The 22,470-nt window shown below is 49.3% G+C and overlaps 1 protein-coding gene across 3 annotated transcripts in view; it reads right to left on the bottom strand.

The window, feature by feature from the left end:
• The window catches only part of LOC140717626 (uncharacterized), a 129,369-nt gene that overhangs the window by 37,850 nt on the left and 69,049 nt on the right, over positions 1-22,470 (bottom strand). For all 3 annotated transcript variants that reach the window (XM_073031213.1, XM_073031215.1, XM_073031212.1), the window contains exons 10-13: positions 19,566-19,688; positions 12,833-12,968; positions 6,767-9,615; positions 2,437-2,602 (exon numbers count right to left, since the gene is read on the bottom strand). In XM_073031213.1, coding sequence (XP_072887314.1) covers positions 2,437-2,602; positions 6,767-9,615; positions 12,833-12,968; positions 19,566-19,688 — 3,274 coding nt within the window. The remainder of the gene's footprint in view (positions 1-2,436; positions 2,603-6,766; positions 9,616-12,832; positions 12,969-19,565; positions 19,689-22,470) is intronic.

Here is a 22,470-nt window from a genome sequence, read left to right on the forward strand (position 1 = left end):
CATCATGGGCCGAAGGGCCTGTATTGTGCTGTAGGTTTTCTATATTTCTATGTAACATGAGGGGAACTCCTTCACTCAGAGGGTGGTGAAAGTGTGGAACGAGCTGCCAGCAGAATTGGTGCAGGTAAGCTCGATTTGTATGTTTAAGGTAAGTTTGGATAGTTAGGGGTATGGAGGGCTGTGGTCCTGGTACAGGTCAATGGGAGCAGAAAGCTTGAATGTCTCGACAGGCTAGATGGGCCGAAGGGCTGTACTTTCCAATGACTGTAAAAGCAGATTTGGCTGTGAAACAGGATGTGAGGATTCTCTCACTATTTACATTCCAGACAGAAGGAAAATCTGCATCACAGGCCGCTGGCTTTCTGCCAAGGCACAGGACGTCAACCTAAACACAAAGTACACGGCAGATGCTGTGGTCAAATCGACACGTACAACAGCTGGGTGAACTCAGCAGGTCGGGCAGCATCCGTGGGAACGAGCAGTCGACCCTCCCGGCGAAGGGTCTCGGCCCGAAACGTTGACTGCTTGCTTCAACAGGTGCTGCCCGACCTGCTGAGTTCATCCAGCTTTTGTACGTGTAGAATGTCAACCTAACAGCCGACGGGTGCCCTTCTACATTGTTGAACTTGACTTGTTGTTGAGCAGAGAGATCCTGGGATCCAAGTTCACAGCTCCTTGGAAGTGGCTACACAGGTCGATAAGGTGGTTAAGGAGGCTTATGGAAAGTTTGCTTTTTTCAGTCGAGGCACTGAGTTCAAAAGTCAGGAATCTACATTGAAACTCTGGTTTGGCAACATCTGGAGTATTGCATACAGTTCTGGTTGCCCCTCAACTGTGTAGGAAGGATGCTGCTTTGGAGAGGGGGCAGAGGAGGTTTACCAGGATGCTGCCTGGTTTAGAGGGCCTGTGCTGTCACGAGAGGCTGGACAAACTTGGGTTGTTTTCTCTGGAGTGCCGGAAGGTGAGAGGAGATCTGATAGAGGTTTACAAGATTATGGAGGCACGGATGGAGTGGACAGGGAGCATCGGTTTCCCAGGGTTGAAATGACTAATACCAGAGGGCATGCATTGACGGTGAGAGGGGGTAGGTTGAAAGGGTAAGTTTTTTTTTAACTCAGGGAGTGCTGGATGCCTGGTATGGTGGTGGAGGCAAATACATTAGAGGCTTTTAAGAGATGTTTGGACAGGCACATGGATGTGAGGAAGATGGAGGGATATGAACATGGTGTAGGTAGGAGGGATAAGTGTTTGGATGCCTTTTGCTTTTTAGTTGGTACAGCACAATACTGTGGGCTGAATGGCCTGCTCCTGTACTGTACTCTTCTATATGAGAACCGATTTAACAGGAGACACTTCCCCCTGAAATGCTGGCACTGATCTCTGAACAAAGTTTCAATTAAAGGATTTCAGCACCATCTCCCTCCGGCACATCGTCAATGATTAGTAAAGCTAATTCAGATGATACTGAGCAGCACTTGTGAGAGTACGGGGTTACTGGTAGGACGCTTTGCAGTGCTGATGAACGAAAAGATCTTGGGGCCCGTACCCATAGATCACTTGAAGTTGCCGCACAAGTTGATAGGGTGGTTAAGGAGGCGCCTGGAGTGTTGGCCTTCATTAGATGGGGGGGGGGGGGTGAGTTCAAGAACGGCAGGGTAATGTTGCAGCTCTATGCTCCAATTGTGGTCTAACCAGAGTTTTGTTGGTCTCGGTTCCGCATGTCCGCATGCATCATCATAGGAAGGATGCGGAAGCTTTAGAGAGGGCGCAGAGGAAATTTACCAGCACGTTGCCTGGATCGGAGAGCGTTTCTCATGAGGATAGGTTGAGCGAGCTGGGGCTTTACTCTTTGGAGTGAAGGAGGATGAGAGGTGACTTGATAGAGGAGTCCAAGATGATAAGAGGCATGGATCGAGTGGACAGCCAGAGACTTTTTCCCAGGGCGGAAATGACCTGATATGAGGGGGGCATCATTTTAAAGGCAAGTATAAAGGGGGCGGGGATGTCAGAGGTTTTACAGAGAGTGGTGGGGTATGCCCTGCCAGGAATATAGATATATTGGGGATATTTAAGAGACTCTTAAATGGATGATAGAAAAATGGCAGGCTATGGGGAAGGGAGGGTTTGTTTGATCTTGGAGTAGGTTAAAAGGTCGGTTCGATCCCCACCGCTGCCTGTAAGGAGCTTGTACGCTCCCCCGCGACCGTGCAGGTTTCCTCCACGTGCTCCAGTTTCCTCCCACAGTCCAAAGACTGACCGGTCGGTAGGTTAAACAGCCACTGGAAATTGTCCCGTGATTAGGCTAGTGAAATCGGGGGATTGCTGGGCAGCGCAGCTGGAAGGGCTGGAAGGATCTGTTGGCGCTGTAGCTCAATAAATAACAACAACACATTGTAGGCCTAATGGCCTGTATTGTGCTGGACTGTTCTATCATACCTTGCTGTTGGATATTTGCGAGGAGATCATCATGAAGGTCTCTTTGCTGTTGACAATCCGTGGGCACCTCTTTATCTGTAGGCGGACTCTGCCACTGCTTCAACTGGCCCTGCAGGTAACTGTTCTCTTTATTCAGCTCCGCTGCTATACTCTGTAGATGCTCCACCTGCAAAAAGCATTTCAGCAAGTGATGAATGTGGACCATCTTAGAGCCTTTCTGACCTACAGTTCTGTGCAAAAATCTCAGGCATGACTTCTGCACATTACTATGATAATTTTATGCATTGCACTGCACTGCTGCCACACAAAAAAAAAACAAATTTACAACATATGTGAGTGATGATAAACTTGATTCTGATATGGGTCTCTATCGTGGACTGACAGTGGGAAGTGGGCAGGGAGAGGGGAATCACGGTTGGGAAAAGGGGAAGGGAGTGGGAAGCACCAGAGAGACATTCTGTAATGTTCAATAAACCAATTGTTTAGAATCAAATGCCCTTGTCTGATGCCTCAGGGCTTGCATCTACACCACCCCCACCAACCCCTGGCACTCCTTCTCTGCCACCTGTCCCACACCCCTCCGCCAGCGCCCCACCCTCGCCATTCCCAACATCCTTTGTCCCTGCCAGATTTAAAAACTCGCTCTCTGCTGCACGTTGACAAATACAGTACTGTGCAAAAGCCTTAGGCACCCTAGCTATATATAAGACTTTTGCACAGTACTGTACTTCTCATTGCCACTATCAGGGAGGAGGTACGGGAGCCTGAAGACACACACTCAGCGATTCAGGAACAGCTTCTTCCCCTCTGCCATCAGGGAGGAGGTACGGGAGCCTGAAGACACACACTCAGCGATTCAGGAACAGCTTCTTCCCCTCTGCCATCAGGGAGGAGGTACGGGAGCCTGAAGACACACACTCAGTGATTCAGGAACAGCTTCTTCCCCTCTGCCATCAGGGAGGAGGTACGGGAGCCTGAAGACACACACTCAGCGATTCAGGAACAGCTTCTTCCCCTCTGCCATCAGGGAGGAGGTACGGGAGCCTGAAGACACACACTCAGTGATTCAGGAACAGCTTCTTCCCCTCTGCCATCAGGGAGGAGGTACGGGAGCCTGAAGACACACACTCAGCGATTCAGGAACAGCTTCTTCCCCTCTGCTATCCGATTTCTGAATGGACATTGAACCCATGAACAGCTCCTCACTACATTTAATATTTCTGTTTTTGTTTTGAACAACTTAATTAATTTAACTATTTTATGTGCATATTCATACCGCAATTCACGTTTCTTCTCTAACATTATGTATTGCACTGTTTTGCTGCTGCATAGACAATAAATTTCACGACATAGGCCGGTGATCTTAAACCTGACTCTGGTGCTTGCCGTTAGTATAGCAATGCAACAGGAGCCGCTTGAAGCATATGTATTGAAATTCCGAAAACCACTTCTAAATATGAATTGTTCACTATACCGAGACCCATTCCCAAATGTTAAAAACAAAGGCCCTGATACAGCACAGTCCTTAGAACGGAAACATGGGTCAACGGGGCGAGGGTTAAGAGTTTCTGGAAGTTTGTCGGAAGTTGTGTTTATTTGTTTTCAGCCTGTGCTCAGCCAGTTTCCTCGAGAAAGCCCTGATAGTTGTCACCGCTCTTATACACACACCCTTTACAGATTACATTCTTTTCCAAACTCCCCAGAAGGTCCAGGATTTCCGGTTCTTTGTCAGGAAGGCATTCTTTCTATTTATTGAAAACATTCACAGATTCATAGAGGCATCTAAGATGACGGTGTGGGTCCAGTCAAAGATGCATTTGTTCGTCCTGTACGTCTTTTAATTTTACGACTGCAAGTCACTGCTGGATACTAAGAACATCAAGAAATGCAGGACTATTCCATCAGCGAGTTGCTCGACAGCGACAGAGCTGGACTTATTGCGTACTGTTCTTGTACTGTCGCCTGGACCTGCTGGGTACTTTTAGGACGGTGCACGGTGCGAGTGATTAGCTTGGACATTGTTATAAGACCATAAGACATAGGAGCAGAATCAGGCCATCTGACCCATCGAGTCCACTCCACCATTCAATCATGGCCAATCCTGTTTTTTTTCTCCTCCTCAACCCCAGTTCCCGGCCTTCTCCCCGTAATCTTTAATGCCATGTCCAATCAAGAACCTATCAATCTCTATCTTAAATACAACCGGCCTCCACAGCCGCATGTGGCAACATATTCCACAAATCCACCACCCTCTAGCTAAAGAAGTTTCTCTGTTATTGTGATCACAAGACCCGGCTGGACGTTGGTGATGTTGAACACTGCAAGTCCGGTGCAGTGGCCCGTTGCCGAGACCCATAGTTGGGGAGCTGCGCAGCCTCGGGTGTGGGGAGGATTTGGCCAATCCTGCAGGGGTCATCTGTCACATTCGTTTAGGGGAGGAGCTGCCAAGGAAGTGTGGGAGAGGCCTCTGTGGGTATGCCGGAGTCTGTTCAGGTCCCTCCCAGTGCTGCCCTCCGGTGGTCATTGAGTGCTGCTCTTCAGTGCTCGCTCGGTGCTGCCCTCCGGTGCTCACTCGGTGCTGCTCTTCAGTGCTCGCTCGGTGCTGCCCTCCGGTGCTCACTCGGTGCTGCCCTCCGATGGTCGCTTGGTGGAAGAACGAGTTGGACATTCAGGGACTTGGGCTACATTTTTTCTTTGTGACTGTACATTTTTCCAAAACTGTAACCATATGTGCTACATGCAGTGTGCTGGTAGTAACATGTTTTGTACCTTGGTCCTGAAGGAACATAGTTTTATTTGACTATGATCATGTATGTTTGAATGATAATTAAACTTGAGCTTGATACCTCTGTCAAATCTCCTCCTTGCTCCAAAGAGAACCATAGAATCATAGAAAGAACCATAGGACATTACAGCACAGAAACAGGCCTTTTGGCCCTTCTTGGCTGTGCCGAACCATTTTACTGCCTGGTCCCACTGACCTGCACCTGGACCATATCCCTCCATACACCTCTCATCCATGTACCTGTCCAAGTTTTTCTTAAATGTTAAAAGTGAGCCCACATTTACCACTTCATCTGGCAGCTAATTCCACACTCCCACCACTCTCTGCGTGAAGAAGCCCCCCCTAATGTTCCCTTTAAACTTTTCCCCCTTCACCCTTAACCCATGTCCTCTGGTTTTTTTCTCCCCTAACCGCAGTGGAAAAAGCCTGCTTGCATTCACTCTATCTATACCCATCATAATTTTATATACCTCTATCAAGTCTCCCCTCATTCGTCTACGCTCCAGGGAATAAAGTCATAACCTATTCAACCTTCCTCTGTAACTCAGTTTCTCAAGTCCTGGCAACATCCTCGTAAACCTTCTCTGCACTCTTTCAACCTTATTAATATCCTTCCTGTAATTCGGTGACCAAAACTGCACACAACAAACTCAAGCTTCTCCAGTTTACTCAGACTGTCATCCTTGGAAAGTCCTTGAACCTATTCTTTCAAGGACTTTCATATTCTTCCGAATTTAAAAGTGTTGAATTTGGTGGAACAGGCCAGAAGCAGAATTTTGCATAGGAGAGCAACGGATCGCTGACAGCAGCTTCTGCCATCATTTTTAATGAAATATGGCTAAGTATTTGCCATCGTTAGACGGTAAATTTGGGTTAATCGTGACATTGTTTTCTCTCTCTCTCTCTCTGGAAGTTTAGTGTGCCTACATTACACACTAACCTTGGACCAATGGCTCCAAGGGTAGTCATAGCTGACGGGTGGTCGTGGGGACGAGCTCCCACTGCTAAACGAAAGCTCTTCATGACGTGCGTCTCAAACAGCCTCTGACAACCAAGTCCGACTCCCGGCCTTGACGTGTGGCATCGTCCATGTGCCCGGCGGAGCTGTTTCTCACTGACAGGAGAAGGGGCAAAGGCGGACCAGGGGCGCCTTAAAACCGGTTATTTTGGGCAGGTGGGCCTCGTTAACCACGGATGGACGGGTACGTGGATGAGAGGTGTATGGAGGGATATGGGCCAGGTGCAGGTCAGCGGGACTAGACAGGAAAAATGGTTCGGCACAGCCAAGAAGGGCCAAAGGGCCTGTTTCTGTGCTGTAATGTTCTATGGACATTGAACCCATACACACTACCTCACTACTTTTTCTTTAATTTGTTTTTGCACTACTTATTTAATGTAACTATTTAATATACGTACACATACACACTGCAATTCAGAATTTTTTCTATGCTCATCATGCATTATTGTACTGCTGCCGCAAAGTAAACAAATTTCACGATATTAAACCTGATTCTGAAATAAGAAGATGCTAAACACTAGACCTACCTGGTTCTGCAGAAAAGCCTTTTCAGAAAGGGCCTGCTGCAGTTCCTGCCGAAGGTGCCTTTGCGAATGCCTTCCGTTTTCAGCGGCATCTTTCAAGGACCTGCACTCCCCCGCCAGCGTCTCGGCGTGGTTTTGCAATCCCAGCAGAGAGCCCTGCAGGGAACGCAGCTCCGTCTGGCCGCTCGCTTTCTGGGTTTCCGAGGCAGCGGCACCTTCCAAGACTCGCCGCCTCCACTCCTGCAGCTCCTCCCGGAGACGGCGCTGCTCGCCGGCGCTCACTTTGCGCAGGGCCTCGGCGGACTGGATCGTGGCCGTCAGGCGGTCCTTCTCGTGCTGCAAGCCGCTGGCTGCCTCCTGCAGCCTTCCAACTTCCGAGCTCAGCTGCTCCTTTTCGTGCTCCAGGGCTCTGCATTTTTCATCCAGACGGCTTAATCGCCCGTTCAGAGCGTCAACTGCTCCCTGACTTCTTTCTTCTTTCAATCGGCGATTTGCACCTTCCACTTCTTCAGTAAGCTCTTCCGCTGACTTCTCTTCTTCGAAACCAGGAGCACTCGGCGGGGCGTCAGCACTTCCTGCGGCCCTCTGTATCGGTGGTTCATTTTCGGACTGGGTCTCCTTGTCACATAGGACTGGCGACCCCTTTCCCCGCTCACCAACCTTTCCCCGCAAGCCGTCCCGACATCTGGTCTGTTGGCCGTTCTTCACTGCATCGCCGCTGCCGGACCCTTCACAACCAGGCTGCCTTTGGATCTGAGCGCCCTGCTCCACTTGGGTGACAGAGTTAAGCAGGGAGGTCGTCCCTTGTGCTCCTCGGGGAGTGGGATCTGCCTTTTGCTCGCCTGGTACAAGCGGATTATCAGGAAGCGCACTTTCGAAGTAGGGGGCTTCTTCATCCGGCAGCTGCTTTTCAGCAACCTCATCTGTCCCGGGTACGTTTTGCGCGGTGGGACTATTCGGCAAGGGCACCTTTGCTTCGTCACGCTCGTTACAGCGGGACGGGGCCGCTTCAGCTGCTCGTTCCCGGGGCGGAAGCAGCGGATCATCAAAAGCACTTTCACGGCGACCGGGCTCCAATCGTTGTGCCCTTCCTGGCTCCGATTCCCGCGCGTTCTCGTCAGCACCATGCGCTGAGGAAGCCATCGACAACGGGCTGCTATTTTCACGCGCGCTTCGGTCAGCTTGGGGAACCCGTCCACGGCTCTGTTCCGGCACAGCCTCTTCAGGGGGGCTGGCACGATTTCCCTCAGACGTCTCTGTGACGGTCTTCAAGTTAGCCTTCAGGTCTCGGTTTTCCTGGTTAATGCACGCCAAAATTTTTAAAGCACCCTGCAGACGCCTGTTTAGGACCTGAATAATGCTGTCCTTCTCCTCCAGGCTCAGGAGAAGATCCTCGATGTTCTTGCTCTGGACTTCCAGGGCGACTGTTAACTGCTGGGTCTCACTGTGGATCCTGGACTGTAGGTTATCAAACATGTCCTGGGCCTGTCGCTTGGCTTCCACTGCTTCCTCCTTCTCCCTGGCCAACTCCTCGCACCTTTGCTGCAGTTCGGCAAAGTGCTTCTGATGCTCTTTCAATTCGTTGCCAAACCCGGACTGTTCAAGCACTTGGCTCCTCAGGCATTCCAGGAGAAGTTCTCGGCTTTTGTCACCTGCCTTCGTGATTCCCGTGAAGCCAAAATTCTCCTCGCCGAGCTTGGGTTCTGCCGTCCCACTTGGATCACCGCTCGAGTGATTTGAGAAGACTGAAGACTCAAGGCTCTGGGCATCTCTCTGCTTGAAAGACTCCAATACGTCTCTGTTTTCACCGTTGGCCTTCATGATCTCCTCGATGCAAACCTTTTCACACTTAAGATCTACAATTTCTTGCTGGAGCTGTTGCACCTTCTTGGACGCAGCATTTTGCAGGATCTCAAGTTCGTCACTCGATCCCAGGTGACCACCGCCGGATCGCGACAGTCGGGAGGCTTTACTGCACTCGTCCTCCAACAGCTTAGTGGCCTCCTGCAACTTCCCCACGAGGACTCTCGCTCGCTCCAGCTCCTTCTCCAGCGTGCGAATCCGCTCCGCCTGAAGGGCAGCCAGCGCGCTCGAGCGCTCGGCTTCTGCGGCGTTGCTCTTCACGGCCTGCTTTAGCTTCCTTCTCAGCTCTGCCACAGTCTGCCGATCCTTCCGGTCCTCGGCCACTTTGCTTTCGAGCTCTCGCCTCGCGTTGTCCAACTCGCACTGCAGCGCCTGATTTTTCATTTCCACTTCCTCCAGCTTCAGTTCGATCTCTCCGGGACGTGCACACCTGGTATCTGGTTTGTCATGTCCGTCGACCCCCTCGGCCTTCTCTTTAGGTTCATCGCGCACCACCGTGGTTTCTGCTGCCCTGGCCTCCAGTTCCTTCTTTGCTTTGACCTTGAGCGCCGGGTGTCTGGCCTCCGTTTCCTCTTCAGAACTCGGGAGCGCTTTCGCTGTTTTCCCCGAAACTTGGGATTCTTCCGGTTTTCCATATGGTTCAGTCGCCAAGCTCACTGCCCGGCCCGTAGTGTGATCTTCCTCCTCGTCGCCCCCAGGACCTGGGTCCAACTCGTCCGCCTGCCCCGCCTTTCCGAGTTGGCAACCTTCCATCAAGTCCAGTGCTTCCTCTGCGGCTTCCGGCTGCAATCCCAGTACCGTCTGCACACCGTCGGGCTTTCCGCCCTCTGACTGACAAGTCTTGGGCTCGTCGTTGTGGTCGGATTTGCCGATCGCGCCCGCATCATTTCTATTCAAGGGTGGGTCCACGCTCTCCGGGTTTGGCCCTCTCTGGTGGTGCAACTTCACTTGCAGGTCTTCAAGCTGGGACACGAGAGCCAGGTTTTCAGCTGAAATACGAAATTAAAATTTGCTGAAGCTGGTAACAGTGAATAACCTTTCATTTCACAGTGCTGAGTTAGAAAAATGTAACGCCCAGTGTCACATTATACAATGGGAACGTCTTAATGACTGATTTGGTTAGATCCAGATTTGGTCTGTGCTACACCTGCCCCCACACCTCCTCCCTCACGACCACCCCAGGGCCGCAAAATCCTTCCAGGTGAGGCGACACTTCACCTTGAGTCTGTTGGGGTCATATACTGTGTCCGGTGCTCTCGGTGTGGTCCTCCGTATATCACTGAGACCCGATGTGGATTGGGAGACTGCTTCACCGAGCAGCTACGCTCCGTCCGCCAGAATAAGCGGGATCTCCCAGCGGCCACACATTTTAATTCCACCTCCCATTCCCATGCGTCCATCCACAGCCTCCTTCACTGCACTGTCGTGATGAGGCCACATTTAGGTTGGAGGAGCAACACCTTATATTCCCTCTGGGTAGCCTCCAACTTGATGACATGAGCATCGATTTCTCAAACATCCAGTAATGCCCCCACTTCACCTTTCCCCAGCCCCGTTCCCCTCTCTCACCTCATCTCCTTGCCCGCCCATCAATTCTCCCCTTTTCTTTCTTCATGACCTTCTATCCCCACCTATCAGACTCCCCTTTCTCCAGCCCTGTACCTCTTTCACTTCCCAGCTCTTTACTTCACCCCCTCCCGGTTTCACCTTTTCTCTCTCTCTCTCTCTCCCCTGCTCCCTCCACCTTTTAAATCTAGCCCTCAGCTTTTTTTCTTCCAATCTTGCAGACTGTACTTTTTTTTCCCCCCAAAGATGTGCATTGCTTGGATTTCCAGCACCTGTATCTTTTCTCATTTCCTGCTGGAAGGTTAATTGGTCATCGTAAATAGTCCTGTGATTAGGCTGGGATTAAACCGGGGCGTGCTTGGCAGCGCAAAGGACCGATTTTGCGCTGTTTCCCTTGTTTTTATTAAGAGATACCAACACAGTGAACTGGCCCTTCTGGCCCACGAGCCTGCACTGCCCAAATACATCCACGTGACTGATTAACCTACTAACCTGAATAGGTCTTTGGACGGTGGGAGGAAACTGGAGCACGTGATCACCGGGAGAACATACAAACTCCTTACAGACAGCGGCAGGGATTGAAACTGGGTTGCCGGCAATGTAATAGTGTTAAGCTGACCGCTACATTACCTTGCTGCCCTAGTGTAATGCCCTGGGTTCATACCTCTACTGTTGTGCTGTAGGTATTTCACTCAGCAGTTCCTGTAAAAGTTGTTTGTTCTGCTTTCAGCCTGTCTGGGTTACTGTTGAAGATGAGGGATGATGTGGAATGTGTGCCCTCCAATTAGTGGGAGGTTTCGCTTGGTGAGGGGCAATAAGGTTGGTCTTGGGGAGGTGAAGAGAAAAGACGCTGGGGAGAACTGGGCGTAGCATACGATCCGGTGGGAGGCCTGTTTGTTCGAGATGGAGCCTAAGCGGCGTTCGGGAGGTAACATGTGCCTTCACGCTGACCGAGGGCCCAGTGCGTGAGTCACAAAGATCCAGCTTGTGCGCATTTGACTGTTTAATTAGAATGGGCCTTTCTCTTTTCGTTATTCAGTTAAGATTCATAAAAACAATTCCTCTAATCGTATGCGGTGTACTGTCTGTTATTTCACGGCATTCATTTGTAACAGGGTGGCGAATCACACAGCATCCACACAAACCGGCGTGGGGTGGGACGAGCCGTCTCGATCTCACGAGTTTGGCAGGACTTGAGAGCGTCTTCCCTAGACTTAGGCAGCCAAGGATACCAGAAAACACAGCTATCCAACAGCAGGGAAGAACAAATTAACCACCGCTTTTCCATTTTTCCACCAATCCCTCTCATCTGGACGAGAGGCTGGATAAACTTGGGCTGTCCTCTCTGCAGCGCCGGAGATCTGACAGAGCTTTACGAGGTTATGGGAGGCCAGGAAAGCAAAATGCCATTCCTAAGATCTCCCTTGTCGGAGCACAAAAGAGACTTTACATCAGTGATTCCGGGAATCACTGAGGCTAGGGGAGGAAAAAACCAGAGGACGTGGGTTAAGGGTGAAGGGGGAAAAGTTTAAAGGGAACATTAGGGGGGGGCTCCTTCACACAGAGAATGGTGGGAGTGTGGAATGAGCTGCCAGATGAAGTGGTAAATGTGGGCTCACTTTTAACATTTAAGAAAAACTTGGACAGGTACATGGATGGGAGGGGTATGGAGGGATATGGGCCAGGTGCAGGTCAGTGGGACTAGGCAGGAAAAATGGTTCGGCACAGCCAAGAAGGGCCGAAGGGCCTGTTTCTGTGCTGTAATGTTCTATGGTTTTATGAATGAAGGGGTTAACAGATGAGGAGCGTTTGGCAGCTTGGGGCCTGTACTCACTGGAATTTAGAAGAATATGGGGGGGGGGGGGGGAGAAGAGAGGAGGGGGAATCATTGAAACGTACCGAATGTTTAAAGGACTAGAGAGGGTGGATGTGGGGAGAATGTTCCCTATGGTGGGGGTATCCAGAACTAGCCTCAAAATTGAGGGGCGACCCTTCAGAACAGAGGTAAGGAGGAAATTTTTTTAGCCAGAGTAGTAAATCTGTGGAATGCTCTGCCACAGACTGCGGTATATTTAAGGCGGAAGTTGGTCGTTTCCTGATCAGTCGGGGCATTAAAGGATATGGTGAGAAGGCAGGTGTATGGGGTTGAGTGGGATCTGGGATCAGCCATGATGGTACAGTGGAGCAGACTCGATGGGCTGAATGGCCTAATTCAGCTCCAGTGTCACCCACAAAACTGGAGGAAGCATCTATGGAAAAGATTACAGTCCATGTTTCGGGCTGAAACCCTTCAATCCTGAAACGGGGGCTTTGGACCAAAAAGTCGACTGTACTCTTTTCCATAGGTGCTGCCCGGCCTGCTGAGTTCCTCCAGCATTTTGTGTGTGTTGCTTGGATTTCCAGCATCTGCAGATTCTCTCTTATTTCTGCACCTATGTCTCATGGTCTAACTAATAACTCAAGCTCTATACTATGAAGCTATTACACTACTCAATTGAAAGAAAATATTATCCGCCTTTGGAGTTGAGAACACAGTGCTAGACACCTGAAGTAATCCTTACTGACGTTCATCCCCTTTATTGGAGAACATACATCAGGACACAACAATAGCAACGTCCTTCAAATAAAACCGATCCCTACCTTTTATCTCCTTTCTTGACCTCTGACTTCCTGCTAACTGTTGCTCCAGCTTCTTCAGCTGTGTTTCGAGGTGCACGACTCTCTGGGCACTTTGTTCTTGCCAGGCACTGACACATTCCTTCTCCTTCAGCGCACACTAGAAGGCAATTGAAAGCAAAAAAAAAAATACAACCAGATTATTAAGTTACTCTAGTACTTGCTACTGTGCACCCACAATAACTTGAAGGGGGTCACAACAGGGGTGGCTCATGTGGAATTGAAGAAAAAAAGTTCAATAAGGTCCCACCAAACGTCAAACTGACGAATAAGCAGTTACTTCATCGACCTTTTTAATTCCATTATTTCTGGAACCTGGGCAGCCCACGGTTATTATCCATCCATAATAGTCCTTGGGTGAGGAGATAGGCAAGATGGTGCCAGCAGATTTTGCAGACTTCTTCCAGTTCGTCCACGAAGCGGCTTGTTCTTCTTCTCTTGTGCCTTCCTAAGTGGTTGGGGTTCTGTCGGAGCCCGTGACCTAGTACAAACTGCGGTTCCTCGTAGACGGTGGGCTTGCAGACCAGCCGTGCGGCCTGGCGCTTTGCTATCTCCAGGCGCGCGCCTTTGGGGGTGGGGGGGGGGGGGGACCGGTTCCTTGCCGACAGAGGTGGCACGGCAGACCGCGGCGTGAGCTGCCGTCAGAGGAAGGCCTCCGTGCTCAAGCAATCCCTCCCTCTTTTAATGGAGGGAGCCTGTCGGTCCTCGAGTCGGGGCGGAGGGGCTTAGAGAAGAAGACTGTAACATCAGGATAGAGGGTTGCTGGTCTCCACTCTATTTGTTGCAGGGCCGACCTCTCTCCCCCTCAAAGGAGAGAGAGCCTGTCTGAAATATGAGGAGGATGTTTGGAGAATGTGCAGGGTGACTTGGACAGGTTGGGTGAGTGGGCAGATGCATGGCAGATGCAGTTTAATGTGGATAAATGTGACGTTATCCACTTCGTGGCAAGAACAGGAAGGCAAATTACTATCTGAATGGTGTCAAGTTAGGAAAAGGGGAAGTACAACGAGATCTAGGTGTCCTTGTTCATCAGTCACTGAAAGTAAGCATGCAGGTACAGCAGGCAGTGAAGAAAGCTAATGGCATGTTGGCCTTCATAACGAGGGGAGTTGAGTATAGGAGCAAAGAGGTCCTCTGCAGTTGTACAGGGCCCTGGTGAGACCATACCTGGAGTATTGTGTGCAGTCTTGGTGTCCAAATTAGAGGAAGGACATTCTTGCTATTGAGGGAGTGCAGCATAGGTTCACAAGGTTGATTCCCGGGATGGCGGGACTGTCATATGTTGAAAGATTGGAGCGACTGGGCTTGTATACACTGGAATTTAGAAGGATGAGAGGGGATCTGATTGAAACATAAGATTATTAAGGAATTGGACACGCTAGAGGCAGGAAACATGTTCCCGATGTTTGGGGGGGGGGGGGGGGGGGGGGAGTCCAAAACCAGAGGCCGCAGTTTAAGAATAAGGGGTAGGCCATTTAGGATGGAGTTGAGGAAAAACTTTTTCACCCAGAGAGTTGTGGATCTGTGGAATGCTCTGCCTCAGAAGGCAGTGGAGGCCAATTCTCTGGATGCTTTCAAGAAAGAGTTAGATAGAGCTCTTAAAGATAACGGAGTCAAGGGATATGGGGAGAAGGCAGGAACGGGGTACTGATTGTGGATGATCAGCCATGATCACATTGAATGGTGGTGCTGGCTCGAAGGGTCAAATGGCCCACTCCTGCACCTATTGTCTATTGTCTAAATACTGAAGTACTGGGTATGGACTGTAGTTTTTGATGGGACTCTAGATCAAGGTCTTTTGGGGGGGGGCCTTTGCTATTGCTTGGCCCCTATTGGTGGGGGGGGGGGGTTGGTGCTTTTGCTGGTGGAAATGGGAGGAGGGGGAGGGACAAACTTTCTGTTGCTTGTGTGATGGGAGGAGGGGCTGGGAGGGTCCTGATGTTTCTACCATTCATTCTATGAGGCTTCTTGTTCCGTGGATGTCCGTGAAGAGCAAGATTTGCAGGTTGTATACTTCCTCTAATACTAAATTGAACCATTTGAATCTAAAAGTGGTAGCAAGCTGTCTTCGTGAATCGCTCTAGTGAACATTGTTGGATATGGAGTTCAGGATTTAGATCGAGAGACTACGAATGACCAGTGAGCGTTATTTCCAAGTCAAGATGGGAAGGGAACATGCAAGCGATTGTGTTTTCCCTGCACCTGTTGCCTTTGCTCTTGGCAGCAGGGACTACACATTTGACAAGCTTGAGGTGGAATGAATACATACAGTTGCAACTGAGTTATGAATTAAATTGCCCGTAATGACTTGATAGATGTCAAATTACTTGCTTTAGTGTTTCGGAACAGCGCTCATCCAGACAAGAGGGTAAGAGTCCATCACTCCACTGACTCATGGCTTGTTGAGAGAGAAGAGATTTGGGTATCGGGGAATACAGGTCCATAATTCGCTGGAAGTGGCGTCACAGGTAGATAGGGTCGTGAAGAAAGCTTTTGGCACATTGACCTTGGTAAATCAAAGTACGGCAGACAGGAGGTGGGATGTTACGCTAAGTTGTATAAGATGTTAGTAAGGCCTAGTTTGGAGTAGTGTGTGCAGTTTTGGTCACCTACCTACAGGAAAGATGTAAACAAAGTTGAAAGAGTACAGGGAAAATTTACAAGGACGTTGCCGGGTCTGGAGGAGCTGAGTGATAAGCAAAGATTGAATAGGTTAGGGCTTTATCCCTTGGAACGTAGAAGATTGAGAGGAGATTTGACAGAGGTATCTGAAATTATGAGGGGTATAGATAGGCAAGCAGGCAGGCTTTTTCCACTGAGGATGGGTGGGTCATGGGTTAAGGGTGAAAGGGAAACACCTTCACTCAGAGGATCTGAGAGAGTGGAACGAGCTGCCAGCACAAGTGGTGCCTGCGAGCCTGATTTCAATGTTGAAGAGAAGTTTGAGTAGGTACGTGGATGGTAGTGGTCTGGAGGACTGTGGTCCTGGCGCAGCTCGATGAGAGTAGGCGGTTTGAATGGTTTTGGCATGGACTAGATGGGCCGAAGGGCCAGTTTCTGTGCTGTACTTCTCTATGACTTTATCAGGAGTCACCCGTTTTAGCACACCCAGCCTCTGACCTGTTCTCATAGCCACGGTTTAATATCACCAGCATGTGATATCGTGAAGTTTGTTGTCTTTGTGGCAGTGCAATGCAATACATAATAATAAAAAACTATATGAATTACAGTACACAAATTGGTTAAATTAAATAAGCAGTGCAAAAAGAGAAACAGAAAAGTAGTGAGGTAGTGTTCATGGGTTCAATGTCCATTCAGAAATCTGATGGCAGAGGGGAAGAAGCTGTTCCTGAATCGTTGAGTGTGTGTCTTCAGGCTCCTGTACCCCCTCCCTGATGGCAGAGGGGAAGAAGCTGTTCCTGAATCGTTGAGTGTGTGTCTTCAGGCTCCTGTACCTCCTCCCTGATGGCAGAGGGGAAGAAGCTGTTCCTGAATCGCTGAGTGTGTGCCTTCAGGCTCCTGTACCTCCTCCCTGATGGCAGAGGGGAAGAAGCTGTTCCTGAATCATTGAGTGTGTGTCTTCAGGCTCCTGTACCTCCTCCCTGATGGCAGAGGGGAAGAAGCTGTTCCTGAATCGTTGAGTGTGTGTCTTCAGGCTCCTGTACCCCCTCCCTGATGGCAGAGGGGAAGAAGCTGTTCCTGAATCGCTGAGTGTGTGTCTTCAGGCTCCTGTACCTCCTCCCTGATGGCAGAGGGGAAGAAGCTGTTCCTGAATCGCTGAGTGTGTGTCTTCAGGCTCCTGTACCTCCTCCCTGATGGCAGAGGGGAAGAAGCTGTTCCTGAATCATTGAGTGTGTGTCTTCAGGCTCCTGTACCTCCTCCCTGATGGCAGAGGGGAAGAAGCTGTTCCTGAATCGCTGAGTGTGTGTCTTCAGGCTCCTGTACCTCCTCCCTGATGGCAGAGGGGAAGAAGCTGTTCCTGAATCGTTGAGTGTGTGCCTTCAGGCTCCTGTACCTCCTCCCTGATGGCAGAGGGGAAGAAGCTGTTCCTGAATCATTGAGTGTGTGTCTTCAGGCTCCTGTACCTCCTCCCTGATGGCAGAGGGGAAGAAGCTGTCCCTGAATCGCTGAGTGTGTGCCTTCAGGCTCCTGTACCTCCTCCCTGATGGCAGAGGGGAAGAAGCTGTTCCTGAATCGCTGAGTGTGTGTCTTCAGGCCCCTGTACCTCCTCCCTGATGGTAGCAATGAGAAGAGGGCATGTCCTGGGTGGTGGGGGTCCTTAGTGATGGTCCTTTTTGAGGCACCGCTCCTTGATGTTCTGTAAGCTACGGAGGCTGGTGCCCACAATGGATCTGAGTTTACAACTCTCTGCAGCTCACTTCGATCCTGTGCAGCAGCTCTCCGACCCCCGGCTCCCCACCATACCAAATGCTGATAAAGCCAGTTAGAATGTTCTCCACCGTAGATCTGTAGAAACTTGTGCATGTCTTTGGTGACAAACCAAATCTCCTCAAACTCCTCATGAAATCTAGCTGCTCGGGAAGCGGAGCGGAGTTAAGGTGGCACTAAACGGCGACCCCTTTGCTTGCATCTTTGGAAACAGCTCTACTTCCATCTTTACTATCTCTATTTTTCCCTTTCAGGGTTCTTTTGAAGACCCTGACCTGGAGTTACACGCTGACTTCGGTTCTTTGTGGGAATGGGACCCGCTCTCGGGGTTTCAGGACCAGCCGTTGTTCGGCACGCCAAGGGTTTGGCCTGAGAGTCTGGCTCGGATTTGGAAGCCTAAGATCTCGGGGCTCTGGAGACGGGTGGATCAAGGGTCAGTGTCGCTGCAGGAGACCCGTGTGTCGTCGGGGGCGAGTCGGGATATCTGCTGTGAGCCCAAAGACCTGTGCAAAAGTCTGTGTGTGTGCCTAAGGCTTTTGCACAGTGCTATATTTTTTTATTGCAATTTTTTAAAATACATTGCAATCCTTAATTGTGCAAGACAACAAATTTCACAACATATGCTAGTGATATTAAACCTGTTTCTGATCAGGCAGTCAGTCCCGATGAAGGCTCTTGGCCTGAAACGCTGATTGTTTACTCTTTTCCACAGATGCCGCCTGGCCTGCTGAGATCCTCCAGCATTTTGTTTGTGTTACTTTGATTTCCAGCATCTGCAGATTTCCTCTCGTTTCTGATTCGATAAAACACTGCCGCCTACTCCCAGTGCATTTCATAAAGGAATGGTGAATCGCAGCATGTCCCACTGTAATGGACAGTTTTTTATAAAGATTGTCTGCGTCCTGCTTCCAGAACAGGGAGGTTCCAATCTTGACATGATCTCATCAACTGCTTAAAAGCAAGAGGAGCAGTATGTAGAAATCCAGCAGCAGGTTATATTCTAGAAGAAAGTTTAGCTTTATTATACATCAAAACATCCAGAGAAATGCATCAAGTTAGTGAGGACTTTGCTTGGGGCAGCCTGCAAGTATTGCCATGCTTCAACGTTGCACGCCCACAACTCACTAACGCTAACCGGTACGTCTTTGGACTGTGGGAGGAAACCAGAGCATCAGGAGGGAACCCATGGGGGAGAGTTTACAAACTCCTTACAGGCAGCGGCGGAATTGAACCTGGGTCGCTGGTACCGTAATAGTGCTGTGCTAACTGTGTTGCCCCAAATACGTCTAGAGTGCCTGGCGTCTGTTTTTGAACCCGGGTCGCTGGTACCGTAATAGTGCTATGCTAACTGTATTGCCCCAAATGCGTCTAGAGTGCCTGGCGTCTGTTTTTGAAGCCGGGTCGCTGGTACCGTAATAGTGCTATGCTAACTGTACTGCCCCAAATGCGTCTAGAGTGCCTGACGTCTGTTTCTAAACTACACCTCAGGGAAGTTATATCAGCCTTGGAAGGAGTACAGCAAGAACTATATTGATAACAAAAGAAAAACAAGTTAAATTCTATCTGCAAGCAAGAGAAAATCTGCAGGCGCTGGAAATCCGAACAACACAGACAAAATGCTGGAGGAGCCAGCAGAACAGGCAGCTCCTATGGAAAGAGCACAGTCGGCGTTTCAGGCTGAGACCCTTCGGCAGGAATTCTATCTTATTTATTGAGAGATACAGCGCAGAATAAGCTCTTCTGGCCACTTGAGCTGTGTTGCCCCAGCCCGATTTAACCCTAACCTAATCACGGGACAATTTACAATGACCCATTCTTTCGACTGTGGGAGGAAACCGGAGCACCTGGGAGGGGTGGGGGTGTGTGTGAAGCCCACACATTCCACAGGGGGGGACATACAGAGATGCCGGGATTGAATTCCGACGCCCCGAGCTGTGGATAGCATCGCGCTAACCGAGCTGTAATGGCGTCCCGCTGAGGAGAGAGCACAGAAGGAGTTCCCTGAAAGTTGAGAGTTAGAAAGAGGGAAAACTGACCCATCCACAAGAGCTTTCGGGAGCTGTTCAGTGCAAAGGTAAGACAGCTCAATTGTCAAGCTCAGATGTGATAAGAATTTTCTTCGTCAAAGAACAAGGGGAAAAAAACAGCAGGATTGTGGAGATAGAAACACAATGAAAAGCTCAGGAGGCTGAATATCCTCCTGCCATTCTGTGTTCAAACCAACCTAACACTTATCGAGACCCAGAAATGGCACAATTATCAACAAGGCAACTTGACCTCAATACAGCGCCATCTATGTCAAACCCACCTGAAGATTTTTCTGAAGGTCGTCCCCATTCTTCTGGTGAGTTGCAAGCTCTTTCTCCGCCCAGCTCAATTTTGCCTTGACGTCTTCCAGCTCTTTATCCACCAGCTGCTTCCCTGCTGCCACCTGTCAAAAGACAGCAGCCAGGTAAATTCACAGACAAAAACTCTGTCCCGTCTAGTCCTTTTGCAGTATGGGAGTCCCAGTCAGTGTGCGGAAAGTTAAAATCACCTTCTATAACAACCTTGTGTTTCTTGCCACAGTCTGCAATCTCTCTACAAATTTGCTCCTCCAAATCCCATGGTCTGTAATACAGCCCCACTGAAGTGGTCTTCATCCTCAGTTCCACCCATCACTACACACGTTCTCCAGTCTGTCCTGACTGAGCACTGCTGTGACATTTTCCCAGACTAGTAATGCCTCCATTAATCCCACCCCCCCCCCCCCCCGCTCTGTCACAACAGAAACCCGACTACTCTTCTTTGTGGTGGCGTGTTGGGGAGGAAACATTAAGAAGAGGGACGCCTCACGTCTTAATAAGCTGGTAAGGAAGGCAGGCTCTGTCGTGGGCAAAGTACTCGAGAGTTTAACATCGGTAGCTGAGCGAAGGGCGCTGAGTAGGCTACGGTCAATTATGGATAACTCTGAACATCCTCTACATAGCACCATCCAGAGACAGAGAAGCAGTTTCAGCGACAGGTTACTATCGATGCAATGCTCCTCAGACAGGATGAAGAGGTCAATACTCCCCAATGCCATTAGGCTTTACAATTCTACCGCCAGGACTTAAGAACTTTTTAAAAGCTATTTTTAATGCTTTTTGAGATAGTGATTTAGATGAATATCATATTTTTTTACTGAGTTAAGTATTGTATGTAATTAGTTTTGCTACAACAAGTGTATGGGACATTGGAAAAAAAAAGTTGAATTTCCCCATGGGGATGAATAAAGTATCTATCTATCTATCTATCTACTGAGCTGCCAGTCCTGCAGCCAAGTCTCACTAATGGCTACAATATTATAATTCCACACGCTGGTCCGTGCCCTGAGCTCATTCACCTTTCCTGCAATACTTCTTGCCTTGAAATATACGCAGCTCAGGAAGTTAGTCACAGCATGCTCAACCTTTTGATTCCTGATTTTGTCGGAGGTCTTAACAACACCTATTTCCACAACCTCTCCACTAATGATACTGGCACTCTAGTTCCCATCTCCCTGCAACTCCAATCTAACTCATACTACCAGCCCAACAAGGTATTAGTTCAAGAGCCTCAGGATTCACACCACCAGGTTCAAGAACAGTTACTACCCCTCAACCATCAGGCTCTTCAACAAAAGGGGATAACTACACTCATCTATTGAGATGTTGCTACAACCAATGATCTCACTTTAAGGACTCTTTATCTTGTTATCGCATGTTCTTGTTATTTATTGCTATTTATTTACATTTGCATTTGCGCAGTTTGTTGTCTTCTATTATCTCTCTCATTGTTCTTGTTTAGTTACTGTTCCATAGATTTGCTGAGTATGCCTGCAGGAGAAAGAATCTCAGGGTTGTATGTGGTGACATGTATGTACTCCGAAAATAAATTTTACTTTGAACTTTGAACAAGTGCATTCTTCTTGGGCCTAGAAAAAAGTTCTGCTGTGGTTAGGATCCCCAGAAGCTGAAACACATTGAAAACTTTTAGGCAATTTCACCCAGCCCGTTAAATTTGACTTACTACATAGTACATAGAAATAGGAGCGAGTGCAGGCCACTCGGCCCATCGAGCCTTTTCTGCCATTAGCCAATCAGTTCCACCCTCCTGCCTGTTTTTCAGAACCTTCAACTTTCCAATAGTTCAGCATTTGTTGCTGAATTTATTGAATGCTTAATGGATTCTTTTTGAACGCAGTATGGCTTTAAATCTGCTCGACACTCCTACATAGGGGACCTCTGCGTCACCCAGGGTCGAGCAAAGGGTTGGTTGCTCATTTGAGATTCAGGCAAGCTCTTTTGCTCAGTGGCCACTTTATTAGGCACGCCCTGTACCTCGAGAAGTGGCCACTGAGTGTACACTCGTGGTCGTCTGCTGCTGTAGCCCATCCACTTCAAGGTTCAATGTGTTGTGTGTCCAGAGATGCTCTGAGTTCTGCAGGCAAAAGTCATCCCTCTGACACGGTGTTGTCAATGTCGCAGAAACAAAGGAGCTGGTTGTGGACGACAGGAGGAACGGAGACGGGCTAACCCCTATTGACATCAATGGATCCGGGGTTGAGAGGGTGAACAGCTTTAAATTCCCCGGCATCCACATCACCGAGGATCTCACGTGGCCTGTACACACCAGCTGTGTGGTGAGAAAGGCACAACAGCGCCTCTTTCACCTCAGACGGTTGAGGAAGTTTGGTGTGGGCCCCCAAATCCTAAGAACTTTTTACAAGGTTCAATTGAGAGCATCCTGAATGGCTCCATCACTGCCCGGTATGGGAACTGTACCTCCCTCAATCGCAGGACTCTGCAGAGAGTGGTGCGGACAGCCCAGCGCATCTGTCGTTGTGAACTTCCCATGATTCAGGACATTTACAAAGACAGGTGTGAGAAAAGGGCCCGAAAGATCACTGGGGACCCGAGTTACCCCAACCACAATCTATTCCAGCTGCTACCATCCGGGGAAACGGTACCGCAGCATAAAAGCCAGGACCAACAGGCTCCGGGACAGCTTCTCCCACCAGGCCATCAGAATGATTAACTCACGCTGATCTGGGTGTATTTCTATGTTACATTGACTGTTCTACATATTATAAATTACTATGGTTGTACATTGCACATTTAGACAGAGATGTAACACGAGATTTTTACTCCTCATGTATGTGAAGGATGTACGAAATAAAGTCAATCCAATTCAAAACACCTTGTTAATGGAGG

Source organism: Hemitrygon akajei, chromosome 28 (assembly GCF_048418815.1).
Source record: "Hemitrygon akajei chromosome 28, sHemAka1.3, whole genome shotgun sequence".
Classification (NCBI taxonomy): Eukaryota; Metazoa; Chordata; class Chondrichthyes; order Myliobatiformes; family Dasyatidae; genus Hemitrygon; species Hemitrygon akajei.